Source organism: Diabrotica undecimpunctata, chromosome 3, assembly GCF_040954645.1.
Source record: "Diabrotica undecimpunctata isolate CICGRU chromosome 3, icDiaUnde3, whole genome shotgun sequence".
In the NCBI taxonomy this organism is placed as follows: Eukaryota; Metazoa; Arthropoda; class Insecta; order Coleoptera; family Chrysomelidae; genus Diabrotica; species Diabrotica undecimpunctata.
Genome location: NC_092805.1, coordinates 65,834,529 through 65,860,836, shown reverse-complemented (window position 1 = coordinate 65,860,836; position 26,308 = coordinate 65,834,529). Strand labels below are relative to the sequence as shown.

Below are 26,308 nucleotides of genomic sequence, written 5' to 3'. Positions count from 1 at the left end.
TTCTCTGAAAGCTGACTGGTGTTGTCCTTTCTTACTTTGAGTTATTCTTTGCTTTTTTTCCGACAGAGATAGCATGTCTATAATTATAATGTGGTTTTCAGCGATAAGCTTTATACCAAATACCCTACGTTAGGCCCTATATGTGTTTCCTGCACTATAAAAAAGTCAGATTCGTGTTTAGCGCATATGTCTGATAAGTTTAAGTAAAGCAAAGTTTCTTGATCTCTAGATATACCCTTAACAGTTATAAACATATGTTATTAGAATAGTTGGTCCTAAAAAGGACCAATTTAACAAAATCATATTAAAGGGGTGACTGAAGAATTAGCCGATTAATTATTTAATCATTACCCTGGGTATGCCCGATTGTGGTGATCTTCTTAGTACTTAAATTTTCGTAAAGGCTCGTTCTTTGAACCCCATAAGTAATGCCTAATATTTTACTTTTTATTGAAAATTTAAATTTTACATGCCGTGTATTACTTTTTGACGATATTTCGAATCAGATTTGTATAGTAATAATTTAAGGTATTAAAGAGCCTGTTTGTGGTAAATAAATAGGTTTGTGATATCGTTCGTAACTCATATATATATAATAAAAAAATAAACAGGTAAAATAGGTGTAAAAAATTTCAACTTCATACATCGGCGCCATTGTTCAGGTGATGAATTTATCACAGATATCAAAGGTTACATTTTAATTCAAGGTTCTATTTGCGTATTTTCAATATTATAAGAGTAGGAAAAGACATGTTTATGCTTTTATTTTTTTTTTAAATCTATTCTATTTTCTTTCTAGAGTTCCGTCTTTTTTGAACGACCTGTGGTCTTTTTTCAATTGGACACTTGTCTAAGGCTATGACAAATACTCTGTCCTCTGCTATTCTACATTAATATGACTGATTCATTTTCTCTTTCTTGCAGCTATTTTATTGTTTATCCTGTCAATCCTGTGTATCTTTTTCTTCTTCTTCTTCTTCTTTTTATATAGACATGACTCTGTCTGTTTTTCAATGTGTCTCCAGTAAGTTGCCGTTCCATGGTTTTCGTGGTCTTCTTACTGATCGTCTTCCTATTGGGTAACCGTCTCTTGCCATGTCTACTACTCCATTTGTTGTCATTCGGCTTATATGATCTTTCCATTCTACTCTTCTATTTCTTAACCAGTTCTTGATGTTCTTCACCTTGTATCTACATCTTATATCTGTACTTCTAGCTCTGTCCCATAGTGTCTTACCATCAATTTTTCTAAGTGTTTTTATCTCTGTTGTTTCTAACATCCTTTTTGTTCTCTCTGTGTCAGGTATTGTTTCTGCTGTGTATGTCATTATTGGTCTGATAACTGTTTTGTAAATTCTGCCTTTGGTTTCTTTCCCGATATTTTTATTTCTTCATATTGTTTCATTTAGGCAGCCTGCGGCTCTGTTTGCTCTATTCAGTGGATCTTCCACTTAAGTTTCGAGTTTTCCGTAGCTAGATAATATGATACCTAGATATTAAAACTCCATCACTTGTTCTATTATCTGACCTTAAAACTCCAATTAACATATTAGTAAACTTGCTGTTGTAACCATGCATTTTGTCTCTTTTGAGGAAATTAACATGTTAAATTTTCTGGCGGTTATATGAAATTGGTGTAGCATACGTTGTAAATCATCTTCACTTTGAAAGAATAATATTGCGTCGTCTGCATAGCAGATTATTTTAATTTGTTTTTCTCCCATTTGGTATCCTCTTTTATTTCTTACTTTTTTAATATTTCATCCATAATCCGGTTGAACAATAGAGAACTCATTAAATCTCCCTGTCTTATCCCATTACCAGCTTCAATAGGGTCGGTTAGTTCTTCTTCTACTTTTACTTTTATTGTGTTGTTTTGGTATATATATTCGATTGTTTTGATTATTCAATGAAATTGACATTAATTTGATAGTTTTCATTTTATTAGTACTGATGGTATATAACTAGCATCTGTTGGTACTATATATCAATTTGAACATGTGGAAGTAAGAGAACTCTCTTGTTAGTAATTTCGGTGTAAATTATGATGAAACCAGAAATAACCCATAATATTATCCCACACCTCAAAGGTCTGCCTCGCGGTATCTGGGAGACGCAATAATTCGCTTTTGATAGATAAAAACAAAAACCCACTAAGACGAACACAACATAAATCAAAAAAATCCGTCAACCTGTCAATAGGGACATACAATATTAGATCAATGTCTACGGATGAAAAAGTACATGAATTGGAAGAAGAATTAACAAACATAAAATGAGATATCATAGGCCTATCAGAAACTCGACGAAAAGAAGAAACCCGAATACAGCCTATGTCATACTTAAAATAAGAAGAACATCAATTAAAATTATCCAGGTATATGCCCTCATGACAGCTTATGATGACGAAGATATCGAACTATTTTATGAAGATATATCAAAGGCTATGGAAGAACATAAAAATCGTCTTATACTAGTAATTCGAGATTTCAATGCCAAACTGGGTAGAAAACTAAACAAGGAAGAAACTAAAATAGGAGATTTCGGGTATGGTCAGAGAAATGATAGAGGTGCTACTTTGATGAACTACCTAGAAGAAAAGCATCTATACGCAATGAACTCCTTTTACAAAAAGAAGCCCCAACGAAAGTGGACATGGATCAGCCCTAATGGATCCACAAAAAATGAGATCGACTACATACTGTCCACAGAACGATATATCATTAAAGATGTAACAGTTCTTAACAGATTCACAACAGGTAGCGATCACTGGTTGGTCAGAGCAAAACTTAGTATTGACGGTAACTATGAAATGAAAAGAAAAATAATTAAAAACTGGGATCTAGTAGATAGAAACAAACTAGGGCAATATAAAGAGATATACAAAGACCTATTAAAAGAACAACTTACTTAAAAATTAGACAGTGATGACAAAGATATAGATGAAATAGACAACATACTTACAGCAACGATGATTACTTCAGGAAAAGAAATAGCAAAAAAGGATCTAAAAAAGAACAACTATATATCAACAGAAACAAAGAAGCTTATGGATAAAAGAAGGACGCTATAGAATATGTAGAAATCAATAAAACAATAAGCAGAATGATAAGAGAAAATAAGAGAAAAGAACAAGAAATAAAAATAGAAAAGGTAATACAAAACAACAAAAATATGAAATGCTTAAGACCGAAATTAGGTAAGTGTGAAATAAACAAAATAAAAGATGAAAACGGACTAGAAACAAACATTAAAGATGACATTATAAATATTATCCACCATTTCTACTCAGAACTATACAAAACAAAAAAGGAACCACCAGAAACAATTAAAAACCAACTTAAGGCTAAAGTAAAAAATGTCAACTCAGAGCTATAGCCAGAAATAAGCAAATCAGAAATAAAGAAGGCATTGAAAGAAATGAAAAACAACAAATCGCCTGGAAAAGATGGGATAACTGCAGATACGCTGAAATATGGTGGAAAAGTGGTAATTAACACTCTACATTCCCTTTTTAACAAGATATTAAAAGAAAAAAGAATCCCAAATAACTGGAAGGAATCCGTAACCATTATCCTACACAAGAAAGGGGATAAAGCAGACATAAAAAACTACCGTCTCATAACACTCCTCAATGTAATGTATAAACTCCCAACAAAAATTTTAACCAATAGATTGACGACAAAATTCGATGGATACCCAACAAGCTGGTTTTTGAAAGGGATTCAGCAAAAGTGACCATTTACTAAGTATGAAAATACTTATAGAACGAGCAAATGAATACCATATTCCTCTATATATAGCGTTCATAGATTTCGAAAAGGCTTTCGACAGTGTCTAACATTGGGCAGTGAAAAGTTCTTTGATTAACAGCAGAATTGACCACAGATAAGGAAGCCAAAACAACAATTAAAGGATATGAATAAACAAAATCAATACAAATAAATAGAGGCGTGAGACACAATATCACCGAAACTTTTCAATCAGGCTCTGGAAGATATTTTTAAAAGATTAGAATGGGAAGAAAAAGGTATAAAAATTTGTGGACATCTAATATACGCTGATGACATCGCATTGATAACAGATAAATGAGAAGAATTATTTGAAATGATGAAAGAACTGGACGTAGAAGCTGGAAAGATAGGCCTTTTTATGAATTACAGCAAGACCAAAATTATAACAAATACAGATGAAAACATCACAATGAGGATCGGACAAGATGAAGTAGAACAAGTTCAGGATTATATATATCTGGGTCAAACTATAAAACGTAACAAAGAAAACCAAACAGCAGAGATAAAAAGACGAGTTAGACTGGCATGGGCGGCATTTGGCAAACTAAGCTACATTCTTAAAAACAAAAGATATCCACAGCATCTTAAGACTAAAGTATACAATCAATGCGTACTCCCTGTTCTAACTTATGGTTCTCAAACGTGGACATTTACAAAAGCAAACATGGACATAACCATAAAAACCCGAAGAGCAATGGAAAGACAAATGTTGCACATAAGACTAATGGATAAAAAGAGAAACGAGTGGATAAGAGAGAAAACAAAAGTGAGGGATGTTAGACAAGAAGTTGCAAAATTGAAATGGAGATTTGCCGGGCACAATATAAGACAAAAAGAAGACCGATGGAACAAAATTCTTATAAGTTGGAGACCGTGGGAATATAAACGAAGCAGAGGAAGGCCCCAAATGAGATGGGCAGATGATATCAAGAAGCACGTGGGCTCTAGGTGGATGACTATATCGACAGACAGAGAAGAATGGAAAAGGATTGGGAAGGCCTATGTCCAAAGATGGACCGAAAAGGGCTAATTAGATAGGGACAGATTCTCCCCGTGTGATCTTAGTATTTCCGTTGATTGAATAGTATAGGGTATCCAATATTTTAATTAACGGTATGTCAGAGTTTTATTAATTTTTATATATATTTGCAAAATGAAGAAGAAAGTTCAGTACATGCAGTTAAACAGCTGATTTGTCAATTTAGAAGTAAGAGCAAGTACCAACTTGCTGAAAAGCATACCATACACAAAAGGGATAATAAAATGTACTGCACAAACTATAGCGATATAAGCTATATATAAGCTATATATCTATTAATTATTAGGATATACAATATTTTTTCTAATACACCTGGAACGATTGAGTGAATAATCAATTATTGACTATTAGGCAGTTAATTAGAAATGTTGGGAATACAAAAAAAAAACATTAAATTAGTTATTTATAGATTTTAAACAAACACTGATATAATCATAAGAATAAAACTATGAAATACCATGGCAGAACTTACTGTCGACTTATTTTCAAATGTATTGCAAAGAGCTTTAAAAAATGTGAACGAATTATTAACAGCTGTTTTGAAAACTAAATATTATGAGACGAATTGGGGATATTATATTACACAAACTAAACCGCTTGCCTACAAAAATATTAGGAAAATATGATACGACGCGAAAGACTAATGACTTTACAGCTAATTGCCACATAAGTATCAATGTAACTATAGCTCGCAAAATGGGTTCAATTACATTGCAATTTTTAAATTTTTCGTGATAAAATGAAGTGATTGATTGTTGTTTTGAAAAGGTAAGTTGTTTTTTATTTTTGTATTCCTATCATCTGATATTGTAATATCAACAACATTTTTCATAATATATTCTGAAATGCGCGTTCTCTTACTGATAACGAACAAAAGTTTTATAAACTTCTCGTTAATATAATTATGAAGGAATTTAGATTTTTATCTTGTTCTTACTATAGTTCTAAAGCACAAATGTAGTCATAGTCTACCGTATATTTTTCATAGTGGTCATAGTTTTTAATTGTAGTATAGCTTATGTGTTTATAATAACTAGCGCATAGAAAATAATAAAAATTTTTACCCTGTGCTTTATGTTTATTATCCTTTATTGTATTGGAACATCTAGAAGTATAGCAATACATTTTAATTGTTGAACAAAAGAGAAAATAAAAACACTTTTTGTGGTGTGTCACTTACCATACACAAAATTGTACACAAATAGTCAAATGGAAGTAAAAGTTTCCGATATAGGCCGCCAAACGGCAGAGGCACCGCCGCGCTCTATGTCTATACTATGAGATGTTTTTCATACAGTTTTCGGATCAGATTTTTTCAAAACATCAAATTACATCTTCTTTTTGCCTTTCTTTATTTAGGCTAACCGCTACTGTTTTTTTCTTCAGCGTTTCTTCTTAATCTACATTAATGTTTATATTTACAATTCTTTCTGGAACGAGCTATAATTTTTCTCAAATATCCATTTTGTGTGGTTTAGTCGCCTTAAGGTTTAGCATGCTTTATCAGATGCTCTTTAAAGTCCCTTTTAATATTAATATCGTTTGAGAAATTTTTCCCAGATACTTATATTTCGTTTTGATTTTCAATCTTCTTTTAATGTTAGTTTAAATGGTCCAGTAGTGTGTTCGTACAGTTCAGTTATAAGCAAAATTAGGTGTTGTTGTACACCTAATTCTTTTAGTATCAGTCATAAGTGTATCCATTTGACTCTGTCGAACGCTTTACGATAATCTATAAAACAAATCCATAGTGGGATATTGAATTCCCTAGACTTTTATACTTTTTTTTGGACTATTAGAATAATAGCTTTAAAATTAAATGTTTAGTGAAAATCTCTACGCGACTTTAATGCATTAAATATTTTAATTAAAAATCGACATATCTATTGAAATTAGGCAGTAAAAAAGTATGTTATTAAAGATAGATTTATAAATTATTGTAGTTTAAATTCAACTACGCTATAAAACAAACATTGCATGTCTTAAACTGCAGGAATCCAAAAATTACAAAGATCTTCCTATTGTTTGAGTTTTCTTTAATTATATTAATAGGAAAACAAGCATTATAGTCCTACCAAAGGGGCTTCTACTTTCATAAACTGTTACACGATTACTCTATCCGATGTACGTACATTTATGAACTAAATGTTTTAGTGACAATGCCTTTTAATAAAAAATACTAATTAATAAAAATGGAAACTTAACTTTTCCACGTTTATAATAGACTATATTTATAATAGTTTAAAAATATATAAAACAAGTAATATAAATTACCGCCTTGTTTATTAAAACTAAAAAGTAAAATAAAGGTATATGTCGGTTAACAATTTATATTTAACTACATAAATTAGCCAAATAGTCCTCAAATTCCTCCATGATTAAATTAATGGATATTTAAATAAATTTCCAGTTCCAGAATGTACCTGCTGTAAAATTTGAAAATCTACTACTAATACAATTATTGGCAACATCGCAGGAGTTTAGAAGTATATGCAATATCGTAAATACGGATCCCACAAATGGTTTATCCTTTTGTGGAGTCCACTTAATCCTACGTGTTGGTCGGAGTCTACATAAAGCGCTACTCAGATAATAAAATACACGGTGTATATTCTACTGGAGTTAGTATAATACCGTTTTAGAACGGAGCTTACATTAACCGCTAGATGTATATATATATATATATATATATATATATATATATATATATATATATATATATATTCAATATAGTTTACATTTAAATATGCAGGACCAATGATATCTATGAACTAAATGCTGAATCCATATTGATATTTTTGGTGATATCTTTCATTCATTCATTTATGTAATGCAAGTATTTTATATGAAGTATTTAGTAGCGCTATTCCCCTGTAATTATGGCATAAACTTTTCTTGCCTTTTTTGTAAACTGGGCATACTGTGGCTTCAGTCGATTCTTTCGGTTTGCCTTCTTGTTCCCATATTTTTTTAGCAACTTTCCAAATGCTTTATTAGTACTGGTCCTCCATATTTGAACATTAAAGCTCTTACTTCATCCTTTCCTTACTTTTCATTTTTCCTATTAAGAAAATGGTGTACCCAACCCGGTACACTGGGTCAATCAGTATAAAATATATATAAAACAAATTTGTACATAACCAATAGCAATATTGAACATAAAAATGCATACAGACCAAGGAAACGTTTAATAAAAATACATAAATATCCGTAAAAAACACATAATTAATTGTGAGTGAAATATTTTGACATTTTCTATGCTCAGTGCAAAGAGTTACATTGCATTTTTCATACATTTATCTAGCTCTACGTGGCATTTGCGACATCTTCAAGGATTCGAGGTTCTTTTGGGAAAATGACCATCATAAGTAACCAGTATACTCTTTGGCAGCAAACTAGATGGTTTGATAGATGTGGATCGTCTTTGTATGGATTTCTTGAAAGCTCATAGTATTAAATCTACTTTGTCATTTTCATTTGTACTCCTATATAGTTTCCACGCATTGACTACTGTCATATTTATCATATGGGAAACGAGTCATCAACAAAAATGTTTCCAAGGACACCGATTCTGTAATTATTTTGCACTTGATTAAGTAAGTCTACACGCCACATTGATAAATTGTAGGATTTAAATAAATAAGGTTGTGACACTGCTACTTTTTCTTTCTGTTTGGCACACCACCACTTCACTTGTGCATGGGGTACAATTGAAGGTATCGTAATTGGTACCACGGTTTCAGCACTGTTGTCATTCCATCTTACCAATAGGATAGCACTTTGTTGATCATAGCCATGATCATAATATTCACGATCGTTTTTTTTTTTGAGGAAGAAGAGGATATTTTTGGTGGTCAGTTGGAACCCTAATAATAAACAGGAGGTCTAAAACTCCGTGTGATCCTAGTGCTAGTTTAGACTGTTTCTGGTTCATCTGTTCTTCACTAGTTGAAGGTTTAGCTTCACAGTACGTGGAAAGAAAACATAACAGTAACCAGAAGAACTGCACAACAATCCTTGTAGCCAAAACGTACAGGCTTTGATTTGATGAATTGCTTTGCCGAATGGTAGCCAAATTATTTGACCACTGCCTCATCGATGGATAAATTTTGATGAAAAATGCCACATTGTTGAAACTTAGCATTCAGTAAATCCATTAGAGGTCGTAGTTTAAATATTTTATTAATTTTGTTGAGTTTAGTATTATCTGCCAAATAAATATACTTTTTAATTTCTGTTAACCTATTTCTGTTCATTGCGTTGGAAATAAATGGAACATTCAGATCTTCATCCAAATTCCTATACATCCTTTATTTATGATACTTGGTAAAAAGAAAAATTCTAAAACAAATTTTGATCTTTTTTTTTGTAATTTTAAAATTATGATTAATGGCTATTGTGTACAGATTGGTTTGCTCTACAATATGATTTAAAACTCTTTTGATTTAAAAATCTTATGATTTAAAGCTCTGATTTTACCCTTTTCATTCGTTTATAGCTTCCATTTGTACCATTCATACTCTTGTTCACTGTTTTACTACTCCATTTGTGATCTTTGGGCTTCTTTAGTAAGTTCTTTTTTGAAAGTTTATCAGTTGTTAAATTCCTCTTTGATGATTTTATTCCTTTGGACAGTGGAATGTCATCATCTGTTTCATCTGGGTCATCTCTATTATCAAAATCATCCAGGCTGGATCATCCACCGTGCTATAGTCATCTTCATCTTCGGACTCATCAATAACGACTTTAAGTTCTTCAGGAATATCGTCGGATATTTAGGTTGTTATCAAGTCATCTTCATTAAACTCCTCCTCATCTGTTTGGTAGTCAATATTTGGTGGAATTATCACCAAATCTATTTCTGGTAATCTCGAGTTTGATATCTTTTTCCATAAAATAAAGATGTGGTTATCTCAGGAAGACTCATCGTAGAATTTCAGACCTAAACAAAATATATTATATTTTGTACTCTTTTGCTTAATATACCCAAGCAGGTACCTAGAAGTTTAGGTTGTTAAAGCTTCGAGGTGAAATAAACATGTGATAAAACTATTTTCACTTAATATTCTTTCATATATGTAAAACAAATTTCAGGTATGCAACAATATAAATTCATGAATATAGAAAGTTATTGATAAAAATGTTTATTTACCACATTTAACCTTAAAATCACAACTGCAATGGCTATTTCAAAGTGTTGTATCTTAAACTACGTAGAAAAACATAGTAATTTTACACCCTCTGAAAGATGAAACTATGCAGAAGTGTCTGTGTCCCAGACATTAAGATTTTCAACAACAGATGTCGCCAGTAGAAAACTATATTTGCCGTACCGTATTTAATGGGTTAAGCAAGTACTCTTTTTTTCAGGCATATAAGAGTAGCTTTAATAGTCAAACGTGACAGGGAAGAGCTAAATCCGTGTACTTAATATGTATTACAAAGCTTAAATGTAAGGTTCAGTTATTATTAAACAACCATTATCTTGCTTTTTCTTTTTGATTTAAACTCAAAATCGTTTACAATGTTATAATCATAAATTAAAATTAAAAAAAAAATTACTGTATATTAAAATAAGTCTCCTACTCTAATGTGGAGGCATTAGAGTAGGAGACTGAAAGAAAATTTCTGGTAATATTATTATTTATTCACAAGAGTTGTCTTACTTAGTGTCTAATAATATAGTATAAATGATTCGATTCGATTGTATATAATTATTAATTATTAATTAAATGTCACTATAATTAATTATATCGATACTAAATATTGATGATGGATGGTATGTGACCCCTAATATATATCAGTATTTAACTACTACAGACTAGTAAATCGCTGACAATTTACCTTGATGAACCTGTTTCCTGTTTAATATTTTTTAGCGAAGTCTTACCTTTCGTCTGTAATAATTATCATGTTCAAAGTTTTTCGTCAATGGCATTAGTTGATCATTACAGTATAAAGGTATTGATTTTAGATTTTTATTACTGTTATTTATCAAAATAATTATAGAAATTTATGTAAGTTTTTCTAGAAAAATAACATTATTACTACTAATTAGAGCAAAGATGTATTAATTGTACTAATTATTTAAATGCTTTTATATATCAAACATAGCAAGTTATTAATTTTAATTTATATTTAGAATGGATAAATTTAACGATAGTTACTTATTTCTAGTATGTATATAAAGATAAAAAATAAAATCGATATAATTAAAGAGAATTTAAATGCTCGTTAATTACTCAGAAGTTTTCATTCATCTTCATTTACTTCTAAATGACCATAAAACATTTTAACCAATATTAAAAAGTGTATTAAAATTACATTCTTCTTTTGTTTCCTATTTGTTTCGAATATTAGTGATAATTCTGGCTACAATAATTATTTTATTGACTGATGCTTTAAATAGGTTGGTTATTCTTATGGAGAAACACTTCCTCGGGGTTTTTAACCATAATATATTCTTTCAATTTCTAGTTTTCCAAATACTTTGCCTTGGAAAATTATATTTAGTAACCTATATTTAATTGCGTTTTTATGTGTCCTAAATATTCTAACTTTATCCTTTCAATCAATTATAACACTTCTCTTTCTTTCCCCGTAATTCGTAATACAGTCTCATCTATTTGAATATTTTCTTTAAGTTTCTTCTCCAACCCCTCAGTAATTGTCCAGAATTCAACTTCATAGTATAATATTGAGAAGAAGAAAAGTTGTTCCTTATGAATGCGATGCGTGGAACCCACTAAGAAAACAGAATAAAAAAAAAGCTACAGTTTTCTATATTTTTAAAATTTAAATAATATGCTTGAAATTGTGTAAAGTAATTTTATTATTTCTTTATTATTTATATTTTAAACAAATTATATTATATTCAAATAATTAAATGAATTATGTTTACTCCTAACGCTACCTGTTGACGTACTAACAAAGCATAAATTGTTTATTTCTGATAGACCTGTCAAATTCAAACGAAATACTAAATTATAATAAAATATAAATAAATACTTTTATATTTATAATATCATTTGAGAATCATCTGATAATCAATTTAAATATTATATAGACTAAATATGTTTAAAAATAATAATTGTATTTATATAAAATTATTTTAAAGCGAGAAGTGTGTTAAAAAGTGGAAGGATAGGTGGTACTGTAGATTAGCGTAAAGCTTCATACTATGTTTTGTGTATTTTTAAACCTGTCCAATTCAGACCAAATATTAATAATAAAATATATATATAATTATTATAAAATTTTGAACACATGATTCAGTGTTATTATTAATCAAATGTAATTACGAATCGAATCTGTTAGTGACAGATATTCTTTTAAATTTTTACTTTTCATTTAATATCTATATTTTGTTAATTATTTTTATGCAGTTTCTAATTTAAATTTGCTTAGAGTAAATATATGATCACTACAAACGAATTAATCGAGAGTAGTGAATTGATGTCAATAACCGTTATTCTATAACGCTACCTGTGACGACGCCATTCTGTGGCCCTAGTTCAGTGACGCTCGCCTCAGCATTTTACTGAAGCTAAAAAAAGTAATACAACGCCAGTATACTGGATTCCTTGCTTTGGATCAGAATTTTTATCGCAGATTAGCAGGTATATAAAGAATTATGCACGTAACTATTGAAAGAATAAGACAAATCATGGAGAGAACAGTTACTATCCTGAAAGAAATACAGCAAAAATAGCTTATTTGGTACGTACATCCATAGAGAATGACAGATCATCGCCCACCGAAGATAATATTAGATTAGCAGCCACCTGAGCAAAAAAACAAAAAAGACAGAAAACAACATGGCTTGACGGAGTCCAAAAGGCAATGTCAGAGAGGCAGATCTACGATCAGGAGACTGAGTTGATAGACGTGAATAAAGCCTGGGAACGGGAAGGCGCAGGACTCTATAAACCGGACATTATATATAGAACATGCACACATGCCACCTACTGCAAAGCTAATCTATTCACATCCTGCTTAGAAAATGTATTCAAAAATCAAGATATGGAAAATCATGAACAAGGCGCAAACGACGATGATGAGAATACAAAACACGAAGAGAATAGTACTGATCAAGAAATAATAATGCCTACCCTACTCCAAACAAGTAACCAAAGTAATTAAAAATAATAGCAGAAAAATAATAACAGAAAAAATACAAACAACATTGCCCATGGAGGCAATCGTAAAACTCATAAATACAAAATTTGGACTATAAAACTTATACAATAATGAGAAAATCAGCTAAATATATATAATTCTAATAAATTAGATTCTAATAAATTAGAATTATACATACTAATACATTGTTACCAATTATCTCGAAACTATCCCAGAAGATACTGCTAATTAAAATAAATACTGACTCAAAAATAAGTTATTCCATGCCATCAGTTTAGACTAGGTAATAAATATTCAACTATAGATCAAGTACACCGCATAACAATACCTTACTTATTACCTTCCAGCTAATACACTCACCATTGAAAGACAGAACATTAAGAGTGAAACAAGAAAGTGAATATTCGGAACTACGGCTCAATACGGCTGTTACATACTTGTGAAATCCCTGTTAGGAAAAACCGTAAACTGGCGACATTTTTAGACATTATACATAGATTTTTATATATCGCAATACTAAAGGTTACAGTCTATATATAAAAAATGTGAAGAACACATGTCATGACAAACACACAATTCGGCTTCGGAGATGCGTTGGGTACTCGAGAGGCACTTTTTGCAATACAAGTGCTCTTTCAAAGATGTAGAGACGTGAATTGTGATATATGTGTGTTTTGTTGATTACCAGAAAGCGTTCAATAGAATAAAACATGACGAACTGATGAAAATATTAAATTCAATTGATTTAGACAGCAGAGATCGCCATATAATAAACAACATCTATTACGAACAAACTGCAGCTGTTAGAGTTGGGGATCAGTTAACAAATGACATAAAGATAAAAAGAGGTGTGTGGCAGGGATGTATATTGTCCCCATTATTGTTCAATACATATTCAGAGCACATTGAACCTAGCGCTAAAGGACATAGACGAGGGAATACTTATAAACGGAGAACGATTGAACAGCATAAGATACGCTGATGATATTGTCATTTTGCAGACAGTCTTGAAGGTCTGCAGACACTTGTCTCCAGGGTGGCGGAAGTAAGTAGCAGGTTTGGGCTTGATTTTGACATCAAAAAAACCAAATACTTGGTTATAAGCAAAAATAGGGTACCACCTGGTCAATTACTAGTTAACCAACAACGTATAACACAAATCACTAACTTTTGTTATCTGGGTGCAAACTTAAATGAACAATGGGAAAAATCAACGGAAATTAAGATAAGGATCAAGAAGGCAAGATCAGCTTTCGTCAAAATGAAAAAAATCTTTAACAGCCACGATATAAAATTGAAAATAAAAGTTCGTTTACTAAAATGCTACGTATTCTCCGTTTTTTTATATGGCGTGGAGTCATAGACCTTAACTGAAGACGCATGTTGAGAATTTCCTGAATAGACAGACTTACCAACGAAGAAGTACTACATAGAATGGGTAAAGACCGCGAACTAGTCGTAACCATAAAACGTCGCAAACTAGAATACCTGGGCCATATAATGCGCAATGAACAACGATATGACCTACTTCGGACCATACTTCAAGGTAACGTGCATGGGAAAAGAGGTCCAGAATAAAGAAGAATATCCTGCCTGCATAACCTGCGAAAATGGTTTAACTTAACCACTACCGGACTTTTCAGGGCAGCAGTCAACAGCACCATAAGAAGAAGAAGAGTCTATACAAGAGACAAACAGACACTTCCAATATGCAGTAAACAAAACAAATACTTGAAATACAGGATGGTGCTTAATAAATAATCACTTAGCTGTACCAAATAATAATATTGCAAGTGATATCTCGCTTTTATTAGCAACAAAAATGGTAGAATTAAACGGATATTTGTTCAACAAATTAGAATGGCGATCTTGCTACCATTTAGAGCGTACTAAGTCATGTAATTACTTCCAACTTGAAGGACCACCCACTGACGTGGGAAATAAGAACACAAACAGTTTAAAAAATACATAGTTTAATAATTGAATGTTACTACAACTAAGTTAATATCTAGTCAAAGTTTTAGCGCAAGTTCTTTTATTGGAGCTGCCGATTACTGTCCACCTTACACTAGCGACACACTACACGAGCACTGATAGAGAGTAAAATGTTACTAATAATTATCACTTCAACTAAGGATGTTTTCTTTAATATTAATATACCTGATTAAGAATGAGTATCTATGTAACAATAACTAGGTATACTCAATACGCCAGAGTCTCTCTCAAACCAGAAATGGGTCGCATTTAATCGAATACGAATTTAACACTAACTACTATGCGAGAGTTAAACCTCTAACCGCGACCAGCTAAGCTGGGATACAATTTTATCCTGAATCCTTAAAATTCTGATTTTCAATACCTGATTGCCAAGGGGTTATCGGGGGACAACTGCGATATTTCTATACAGAGGTAGGTAAAACAGGGAAATTTTAAGAATTGGTCAGAGACAGTTAATCTGTAAGTAAAAATATCTTTTGAACACATTATCGGCTTTCATGAGAATTTGCTGGAGAATTTACCTCGGTAGATTTTAAGACGTGTAAGTTAATTGCTACCAGTGGCGTAGCAACACTTGGATACATTTGTTTCAGAAATGTATCCATATTACATCCAGCTAATACACTCACCCTTGAAAGACAGAACATTTAGAGTGAAACAAGAAAGCGAATATTTAGAACTACGACTCAATACGGCTGTTTCATACTTGTGAAATCCCTGTTAGAAAAAACCGTAAATTGGCGACATTTTTAGACGATATCGCAGTACTAAATGTTAAACAGTCTATCCAAGAGACAACCAGACACTTCCAAAATGCAGTAAACAAAACAAATACTTGGAATAACGGATGGCGCTTAGTAAATAATCACTTAGTTATACCAAATAATAATATTTCCCTTGCATAGAAACAGTAAAATATCAGAGGTTGAATTTGTACAGCAAACTAAAATATCACGAATATATTAATAAAAACCGAAGTAACGAAACTGAATTATAAGAAGCTACGTCGATTATTAGGAAGGAGCTCACAACATCAAGATAAGAACATACAAAAAATACTTAAGTGTTGTATGGTATACAAATAAGAGAGTATACTAGTGAGAGTAACCTTACTTGCCTCCAAAGGTCCAATGGAATACTAAAGAATATGGTTATCACTTTGTAGCATCTTCGCATTAAAGATCTACATCGGGAAATCCACACGGAAAAAATTAAAAAAAAAAAAAGATTATTAAGGGTCACGAAGGACTACTTTATACTCAAGAAAAAGTAAAGTGTTAGAACTGCTAAATAAATCCCCTTGTAATTAAAATAAATTGCTATATGTAAAATGAGACAGTAGAGGATCTATTTATTTGTAGATACTGCTAAAACAAGAGTGACTTGCACACTGGAGATAGAAAGAAACAACTATAACTAGTTGTCTTATTGATAATTATTATTGAAGCAGACTTAATGACTGGTTAAAACCATAGAAAATTATTCGGGTAGAAAATTACTAAAGATCAGAGAAAGGCATAATATGTGTGTATGTGTTTATTAAACATCATTACAATACACAATATTCTCAGAGGAAAAATAGGTCTGACAAATATGTCCAAAATTTTAAGTTGGTTTATAAAAATCAAAGAGTTAATAAGTGCATATGATGTTGTTATCTACAGAAGTACAATGCACTGATAGAATGAAGTTTGGAAAAGCATAATGTGTATGTTTATAAGTACTAATATTTTTAAAATACATAATATTCTCAGACTGAAAAATATGTGAAAAATTTTGAGTCCAAAAGTAGAATAAACTTAGAATGAAGTCTCGAATGACTCGACAGAACGTAACTACATATTTTTACGCTACAATATACTAAACATTTACACGTCCGTTGACACACTATGTATTTCTGTTCCAAAGAAACTGCCATGTTATATCCAAGTTTCAATACTCTACGTTCTCTCTAGCTGGAGTGATCTGTAACTTTTGACAACGATTTTAAGAGAAAAAGTATATATTTATTTTACAACAAAGCACTCTTATATAATCTAAGTCTGAGATCCCAAAAATAATCTAGTAAAGTGAACTTAGCCATGAGGCAGCCATAGTATTATTGGTAGATAATTTTATATTTCCTTTAAGATTATACTATTTGTATAATATCTTGCCACTTCAAAATTAAATCATTTGAACTATACAATCAAAATAAAAATTAAAATGTTACCACATTTGTTATAATATACTTTATTTTTGTTTTCAGATCCCAGAACGAAGGATTGGTTTCTAGCAGGAAAACTTGGTCACCTTATAGTCATATTAGTCACTTATGTATATTTCTGTACAAAGGCTGGCCCTAGGTATATGAAAGACAAAAAACCATATGAACTGAAGAAAACGATTCAAATTTATAATTTGTTACAAGTGTTTGCTAGTGCATATATATTTAACGAGGTCAGTATCAATTCATTTCAGAGTAACATTACTACAAATTATTTACTTCTTGTTTTAGTACAAAAAACGAAAAGCAAATTTAGATATATATTTCTGTCTTACTTTTACTTTTCCATACCATTCTCATCAGTTGAGCCCTTGTCAAGGCGTGGTGACACTTTAAATACTGTTAGCTTGCTGTCTCCATTGGCTGCGATCCTGTGTCATATGGATGGCTTTATGTGGGGATTTTCCCACCAGTCTTCATGTTGTCTGCCCATAGTGTTCGAGATTTTCCTCTTAGTCTTCGGACTTTAAACTTTTCTTCTTCTACCAATAGTTCCATAGTTCCCGTTATTATAGCTATGTGGCCGAAATAATTTAAGTATCCTCGGTTTCCTTTTTTTAAAACCCTTTTTTATATGAAGGTCTTCCATAGTGGACAGGTTGGTTATATATTTTGTTCAGGACACTAGTAGAATTCATCTATAGTTATAGCCTTTGAAGACTTGGATGCGTATTACAGCTGATAAAATAGGGAAATTGGCCAAGTTGAGCTATTGTTCGATCTTTCCATATTTTAATTAATTTAGCTGTTGCGGTTCGGGCCGTTGCTAGTCTAGTCTTGATTTCTGATGAGCAATCGACATTGTTGTATATCAGAGAGCCCTAGTATACAAATGAAATCCTACTTCGAAATTCGTAACTTGGTGTATATGTAGTAGATTATTATTATGTATATGGTGTATAGGTAGTAGATTTTTTGCTTATCCGGCGTAGCTCTGATAAGCGAAACGTTCAGTGATGGTAATCATTTCGAAGTTTATTCTTCTTAATTTTAAACGCATTTGAATATATTCCGTGTATTTTACCTTTGGCTGAGTTTTTATCATACAGATTTCTTATTAGATTAACTGTTAACTAGGTATTTAGGTACTTTTATATTTTCCATTAAACTCCAGAGGAAAACCCACTTTACTGAATAGAAAACATTAGTGTAATGTATAAAACAAAGCAAGATTGGTATGGTGTGTTCCCTTGCTTTTTAAATTATCTCTCTGGTGTTCAGTATTTGCTCCTTCATTTCTATTCCAGGTACTAATGTACATTGTTCTTCAACTATCTCTGATAGTAGAAAGCTCTTTAGCCGTTCTTTGATCATATGTAGCAGAATTTTGTTTTTCTAAGAAAAACGGACAGTGATTCTGTAATTGCTGCATATGGTTAGTGATTCTTTTTTTATGGATAGAGATAAAGGTTGATTTGCACCACTCATCAAGCCATACACCTGTGATCCATATCATGCTGCACGTATCCAGTATTACATCTACACATATCTCACACATTGCTTTTGGAGTCTTAGCTGGTATGCAATCGATATCTGGATTTTTTTGTTTCGTAATTGGTTTATAGCCTTTTCCACATCTTCAGATTCATCTGGAATTCTTGTGCATTATTTACCATTAGCTGTTTTGTCTAATGTATTTTTCTTGTTGTGTGTAGATTGAGGCTGCAGTTCATTTTTAACAGTGTATGATCTAATCCACAGTATGCTCCAGGCATAGCTTTTAAATTTATAACTAAGGTTTTCCATCTTTTCCGTATGAGTTTGTAGTCGATTTCATTTTTCTGTTCTTTGTGTAGTTATTGTGAAAACTAGATTGTTTTCACTACCAAACTGTAGAAGACGTTCTCCTCTTTGGTTTCCAATGCCCAAACCAAATGGCCCGACAATTTCTCTCAACTGTGATTTATTTTCAGTTTTTCCTACCTTGAAGTTAAATTTTGCAATTATATATACTGGCTCTTTTTGTGGGATTTTCTTAAAGATGTTTTCTATGTTGTTTTTATGTTATTGTAAATGTCGTAAATGTCTTCATCTGGGGTGGCTGTTGTGCACCTATATACCTGAATAATATGGAAACTTTCTGGTTTTCTTTTTATGTTATTTTCATGTGTCCGTCGTTTATTTTTTCATATTGTCTGATACATTTAGATATTTTATTCTTCATAAATATGGCTACTCCATTATATTTTGTGTTTCAGATGCTGATATTTAGATATCGTGGTGGTTTTTTGTTTTAAAATGTCATTGATTTCTTCAGTGTGTTTCTGCTAAACCACACACATTTATATTTTGCCTTATTAGCTCTTTGTCTACCATGTGAAGTTTTCCAGTTTGGAGGAGACCTCTGGCGTTTCATGTCCATATCTTCATCGATTTTCTACTTTGAAGCTTTTGTGTTTGGCTTTCTGTTCCAGTCGCCCATTTACCATGAGTCATCTGGTTGCTCGCGCTCTCATGCCCGGTAACCCATTCCACACTGTCTGTGTTATGCTATTTTATTCATTTGGAGTGTACTTTCGGGAAGAAAATCAGGTGGTTTCCCATTGCTTGCCTCATCGCAGTATTGCGGCCGATTGAATCATTATGTAATATCCGCCTGTGAGTGCCTATTGTCCAGCCATTGGCAGAAATCATTCCACTGTAGCCTTGGTTCAGGAATGCCATAGCTGCTGCTTTATGCCATGTCCTCGATTAGTCCAGTTGTGCTTATTTCTTCTTCTTTAAGTTCCATCTTCTATCGAAGGTTGGAAATCATCATGGCTATGTGCTTATTTGGTAAGACTTTATTCACAAAAAACTATCCTACATATCTGTAGGACATTTCCCTATCAGCCGGAGGCGCCGAGTCGGTGAGGACTCCCCCCATCCGTCCATCTGTCGCGAAGTACAAACAAGCCACTACTTATTTCAAAACTCCTTCTCCACGCAAGCTGTGACACGGTCCATCCCAGCTTGCTAAGTATACTATTGCTTGCGTATAGTATTTAAATAGTAGTGAAGTAAAATCAATATGTGATGGATTCGACCGTTACTTGATAAAATTTTATTTTATCAAGCAATAAAATACTGCAAACTTTTGATTTCAACACTTCCACAAATTTTATTATAATTTATTGGCACTACAGCTGTTTCGGCAGAATGCCTGTCTCAAGTTGGCATGGGAAAGGCACTTAAGAAAGAAACTCTGCCGAAATAGCTGTAGTGGCAGTAAATTATCACAAAATTTGTGGAAATGTTGAAAACAAAAGTTTTCAGTGTTGTCTACTTGATAAAATCAATATATCTTATTCTCTTTCTTTATTAGGTTTGGTTCTATCTATTATTGAACATGCACACCCTTCAATTGTTTTTACTTCTCTTTGTATCGAGCTTTTCTCATTGATATTTACCAGTCCTTTATAAATGTTTTTATTTCATGAATTTTGGTATTTGCCATTTATTCTGGCTCCATTTTCTGAAACTTGCGGTTCTCTTTTGCTTGATGTTGGCATTTTATTTCGGAACTTGTATAGTATTAAATAGTAGATTTACATTGTTTCGTTTTCATTCATTAAAACCCATATATCTAACATTTTTTATGATTTAATTTAATTTATATCCAGTGTTCTGTCTCATTATAATTCACTTCATGTTATTGTCGATTTTATTTTATTATTTTAGATTCATATCGGTAATTCTTAAAGTTTGGGTAAATTAGCTTTCAGAAATCTATTAACTGGTTAACCCTGCGGTGCACGGGTTGGGTCTGTCGAGTCCATTCAGTTTTTCTAATATCTCTATTCGGACAGCGAGTCTACGGTCCTGGCAGTCTATTATAGGTACCTTTCGACGGCATGGCCAGCTATAATTCCTCAGTTACTAATGCGTATTGAAGCGATAGTGTCGATGTTATATCTGTTTTCGTTCTCTCAGACCCAACCCGTTCCTTAATGTAAGTATTTTTTTTATAAAAGTACAAAACAAAATTTGCAGTACATTGTTTTTAGAGCTTAGCAAAGCAATGTATTCTTACGAGGTAGAGGTAAAACGCAATGTATCTACGAGGAAGTTGCAACCGACGAGGAGGAAAATTATGAAGATTCAGATTACGATGAGTCTATTGTTGGAAAATTAGAAAATGAAGATGGTAATCATAACTCAGAGTTTGAATTCGATTTATCAGACACAGAACTAAACTTACAAGAATGTATTCCACAAGGAGGGTCAAACCAACACATTTATTACAATACCAAAGATGGAATGAAATGGAATAAGACATGCGGATTACGACATGTTATAACTAGACGAAAAACTATCATCACAATCACAAAACTTCCTAGAGTTATTCATGAAGCGAAAAGTTGCACAACTGAAAAGGAATACTGGAAACTGTTTTTTAATGACAAAATTATAAATCATATTGTTGAATGTACTAATGTATATATAGAGAGTGTGTCCGTGAGATATAAAGACAATTCCGATGCGAGCCTAACAAAAATAAAAGCTTTGATTGGCCTGCCTTACTTAGCTAAAGTTTACTGTGGAGACTGTGGAGGTAGAACTTCAATTTTTGAGTTTTGGGAAAAAAATGGTACGGGAATTGACATATTTCTGGTAACGATGGCTCTCCGCAGAATTAGATTTCTTATGAAAATTGCTTACGCCTAGATGATATTCGTATAAGGGACGAACGGAAACAACTAGACAAACTTCCAGCAGTTATAGTCGTATTCGAGGATCTAGTTGAAAATTTTCAAAAATATTATAGCAATGGCCAATATATCACTATCAATGAGATGCGGCTTTAGAGGTTGCTGTAATTTTAGAATATACCTCCCAAACAAACCGGACCGATACGATCTGAAGGTATATTCTTTGGTGGATTCTCGCACTTTCTATACTAACCAATTAAAAATCTATGCCGGTACACAACCACCAGGTCCATATTCTATCAGTTCTGCAGCCTACGATGTGGTTGAGCGGCTTTGAAAACCAATCTCCAAATACAACCGGAATGTCACAATGGACAATTGGTTTACATCAATTGAAGTCGCACAAAACTTACTGACAAAATCATAGTCCAACAATTGTGGGCACCCTACGGAAAAACAAAAGGCATATCCCAACTGAATTCTTATTGAACAATATACCGCCAAAATCAACTATGTTTGGATTAGCCAAAGATGTGACGATATTGTCCTATACACAAAAACCAAAAAAACCTGTTGTTATTTTGTCAACTCTACACCATGATGACCAAATCGATCCGACAACGAGTGACGAAAGTAAACCTGAAGAAATAACGTTCTATAACTCTACGAAAGGTGGTGTGGACCCGGTTGATCAACTTCGAGGTTCCTTTACTGTCGCAAGAAATACAAAACGTTGGCCCATGGTCATTTTTTATGGATTGCTTGATGTTGCTGCAATAAATGCATTTGTGATACAGAGAACTAACAAACTAATTCTAAAAACAAGCAAAAAAAGAAGATTTTTTTTAAAAGAACTAGGTCTTCAGTTAGTAATGGACAATATAAAAGAAAGAGCTCAATATCTTTATTTGGCACGAGATATACGAGAGCTTGCTGCTAAGCTCAGTGGTATTGGACCAGTACAAGCACCTGCGGAATTGTAAAATAAAAGGGGGCGTTGTGCTTTTTGTAGAGATCGTACAACTCTTTACATGTGTCACTATTGTAAAAAATTTATTTGATTGGAACATACCGTACCTGTTTGTCGCATATGCATTGATAAAAGTACTAAATAAGTTATATACAAGGTGTTTTTTAAACATCGGCCATATTGTAGTACGTAATTTCTTTTATATTTTTAGTTTTAGTATTACAATAGAAGTTCATTTTCTTTTAATGTGTGTAAGTTGTTTTTAGTAGTAGTTCTAATATATGCAACGCAAACCTGTTGTTACAAAATTAAACATAAAAAATTCTCAGTTTAATTTTTGGGCTTCTCAGACCCAACCCGTTCTTACGTGTAACAAAGTATCACCCGTGTACCGAAGAGTTAAAATGTTTGTCAGTTTAAATATTTCTGGTGAAATTTTGTAGATTAAACCCTCCCTTTAGAAACAAGGTACCCGGCAAATCCGTCGGCTATTGTTGTCGCAGCTGCTGCGTCTGTAGATGGATCTGATAACGATCATATGAATAAATTTGTAATGTACGTTATTTCCAAAAGTTAAAATTTTATAGTTTTAAGAAACGACCTCCCCTCCCCTAGGGGCTTGTGTTGGACGTTTTGTAATGTATTTTTAGGAGTAGCATTCGACACTCAGTTCTGTAAACATGTATAGTAGTTAATAAAAAGTTCTATCAAAATTGTCGTCGTGCATTATTTTAATTTGATAAAATAGTATTTTATAGCAAATATGACTCACGATAAACTAATCGTGGGTTGTGACATCCAGTATTCAATTTTATACATTTTTTTGTGTCCACTCAATCTAATCGTTCGCGACTCTAGAATTTTCACAGTTGGATTCACATGTTATTTGGGAAATAAGTTTTTTTATTTATGTCATATCCGGATTTATCCAAAAGAAGCGCTTCCAATATATTTTATATACGGGGTGTTCTGTCTAGTATTATTTAAAAATGGTTATGGTAATATTATTAAAGAATATGAATACATTGTCATTGCTCGTCCGACTGAATATTAATAAAAAAATCCTACCGGACTACATCACAAAACGTTTTCGGAATGACTATTTCATCATCAGTGTAACAAAAACATGGTTTAATTCTTACTGGTTTACATGTTTAGAGCCATTCAATATATGAGTAAAAACCTTTTAAATATAGGTAAATTAATTTTTTTAAATTACATTTTTGATAATAAAATAATAGGATATTTAAGTTTTATAAACGGAATTAACTTCATGGCAACTTGGAACTCCACTGGGTTTGCTAGCCCTTAAACGAGGTGTCTGTGAGGATTTAGTAATAGCAACTGATCAAAATGACGCATTAGGATGAAAGTCTGAACAAATCAGTAACCAGATAAATCTCTGTAAACAGAGACTTCTTTTTAACTGTGACTATAAATAGTCAACATTATGTATAAATAAATATGTTAAAATTTGATTAGGTAATTATAATAATAGCAACTATTTATATGTTGGGATTTAAAGTGTGATCTACACTGAAAATTTGCTGGAAAAATTGTAGAAGAGGTATTATTGTAAATGGATTAAAATTAGATAAAAGTTTTGATTAATAGGCAAACATCTATACATTATATCTGATTTAAGGGCTACGGGCTAAAAAAGGCCCTATATTGTTATCAACATTTTATGAAAATAATAAGGTCCTATATGTTTTTATCAATCCATTATCTATATTGAGATGTTAATTGATCTATGTGCGGATTTATTAAATATAGAAAGGCAACAGAAAAATGATGTAACATATTGCTTGTGAAATTATGAATGAATATATGAGTTGAGATAAATGTTACTGAGAAGTTAGTTGTGTGTATAAGTTCTATTATATAATTTTGTTTTGTTTTAGATGAATTCTGGAAAAATTATTATTATTAATTAAAGGTCAGGGGATGATGGAGTTGTCATCTGTATTGTTTGAGGTTGCAGTTATAGGAATATGGTTTTATGTGAACTTTGTGATAATATGAAATATGACCAACATAATTAATGAATGAAAGATGACTATATTTAGCTAAAATGAAAAGTTTACCTGAGAAATATAAAGTGTTTAAGTTCTAAGTTCGTGAGTGTTGGGGAGATAGAGGGAGTTTATTAATTAGTAATGTATATATTTATATGAAATGTGGAAAACCAATAAAATTGATGGATTGAAGGGCTATTTAGCTAAAAGGACAATTTTTGATGTTGTATTGTTATTGTAAGAGGGAATAATATCTGAAGAAGAGACTGAGAACAGAGTTCCTAAACCAAAACCTAAGAAGAACATGTAAAGATAAGAAAAAAGGAAGTAAATTATAAAAGCAAATAGGGAGGAGGGTGATCTTAATTAGAGCAGTTATGTTGAAAGTTGTGTTGATGTTACTGTAGTATTTTATATAATACTTATAAATTCTGCTATGTGATTTAGCTATAAATTAATCCTAAAATGATCTTGGTGTGTAAATAAAGAAGAATATATATGAGTAAGGGTTTTAATCTGATTGTTGTGGTTATGAACGATTTTATAGGCGATTAGAGTTATCCGATGTGAATATACTTACGGAGAATTGACAGGTGAAGAACATTGGGCATAGGGGTCAGAGGTGAAGTTTAAAAATACTTAAAAAGGGGGAAACCTCCCTTATTATTAAAACCCTTATTCACCATGATAATAAATTTTCCAAGACTACAAATTAATGCTTACAACTAATATTCACAAAAGAATCATCTAAATTCACATTATTTATGTGTTATTATTGTATCGTTTACTTAGTGTAACAAATGTGACAAAAAACAAAAAAAAATGCGAAGAACGAAGTAGAAGAAGAAAAATCTAAATCATTAACATAATAAATCAGGTAATTAAGCAGGTAATTACAATTTAACGTTTATGAGTATGTTTAAATAAATAATATAAAGTACTGGACCGAATTTAAAAATTTAGAGACCAATGTATAGGGAATTTTACGGACTTTCGAACGATATCTATTTAACCACCATTACCACTAAAAAATGTTTCTGGCGTGATTCTGAAACTTTATTTTCGTATTAATATTTCGATCCAATCATACTTAATTCAGTAATAATTAACGGATACTAAGTCTTCGTAAATATAAATATAAACAGCTAGTCGCAAAACAATGTGAGTTTTATTAAGCTGTTTGTTTTGTAAGTTTTAGAAGGCACAGTGGTAAAAATTTGAATTCGGTTTCGCCAGGTAGAAATCGTTTGATTTCTCTTTTTGTTTTATTAATTAATAATTACAAGATTTACAATTGAAAGATTATGTAATACAATTGGATATCTATGATTCCAGTGATAAATATCTATGTTAAACTTAAATTATCCAGAAAATCGTTAACTACCAATAATCATAAAATTTTAACCTTAAAACATCCAGTATACATTAAGATCACAATTAGAAATAATGGTGT

At 31.8% G+C, this 26,308-nt stretch overlaps 1 protein-coding gene across 2 annotated transcripts in view; it reads left to right on the top strand.

The window, feature by feature from the left end:
• Positions 1-26,308, top strand: part of LOC140436873 (very long chain fatty acid elongase 7-like) — a 221,611-nt gene that overhangs the window by 172,454 nt on the left and 22,849 nt on the right. For both annotated transcript variants that reach the window (XM_072526031.1, XM_072526032.1), the window contains one exon: positions 17,219-17,409. In XM_072526031.1, the coding sequence (XP_072382132.1) occupies positions 17,219-17,409 (191 nt within the window). The remainder of the gene's footprint in view (positions 1-17,218; positions 17,410-26,308) is intronic.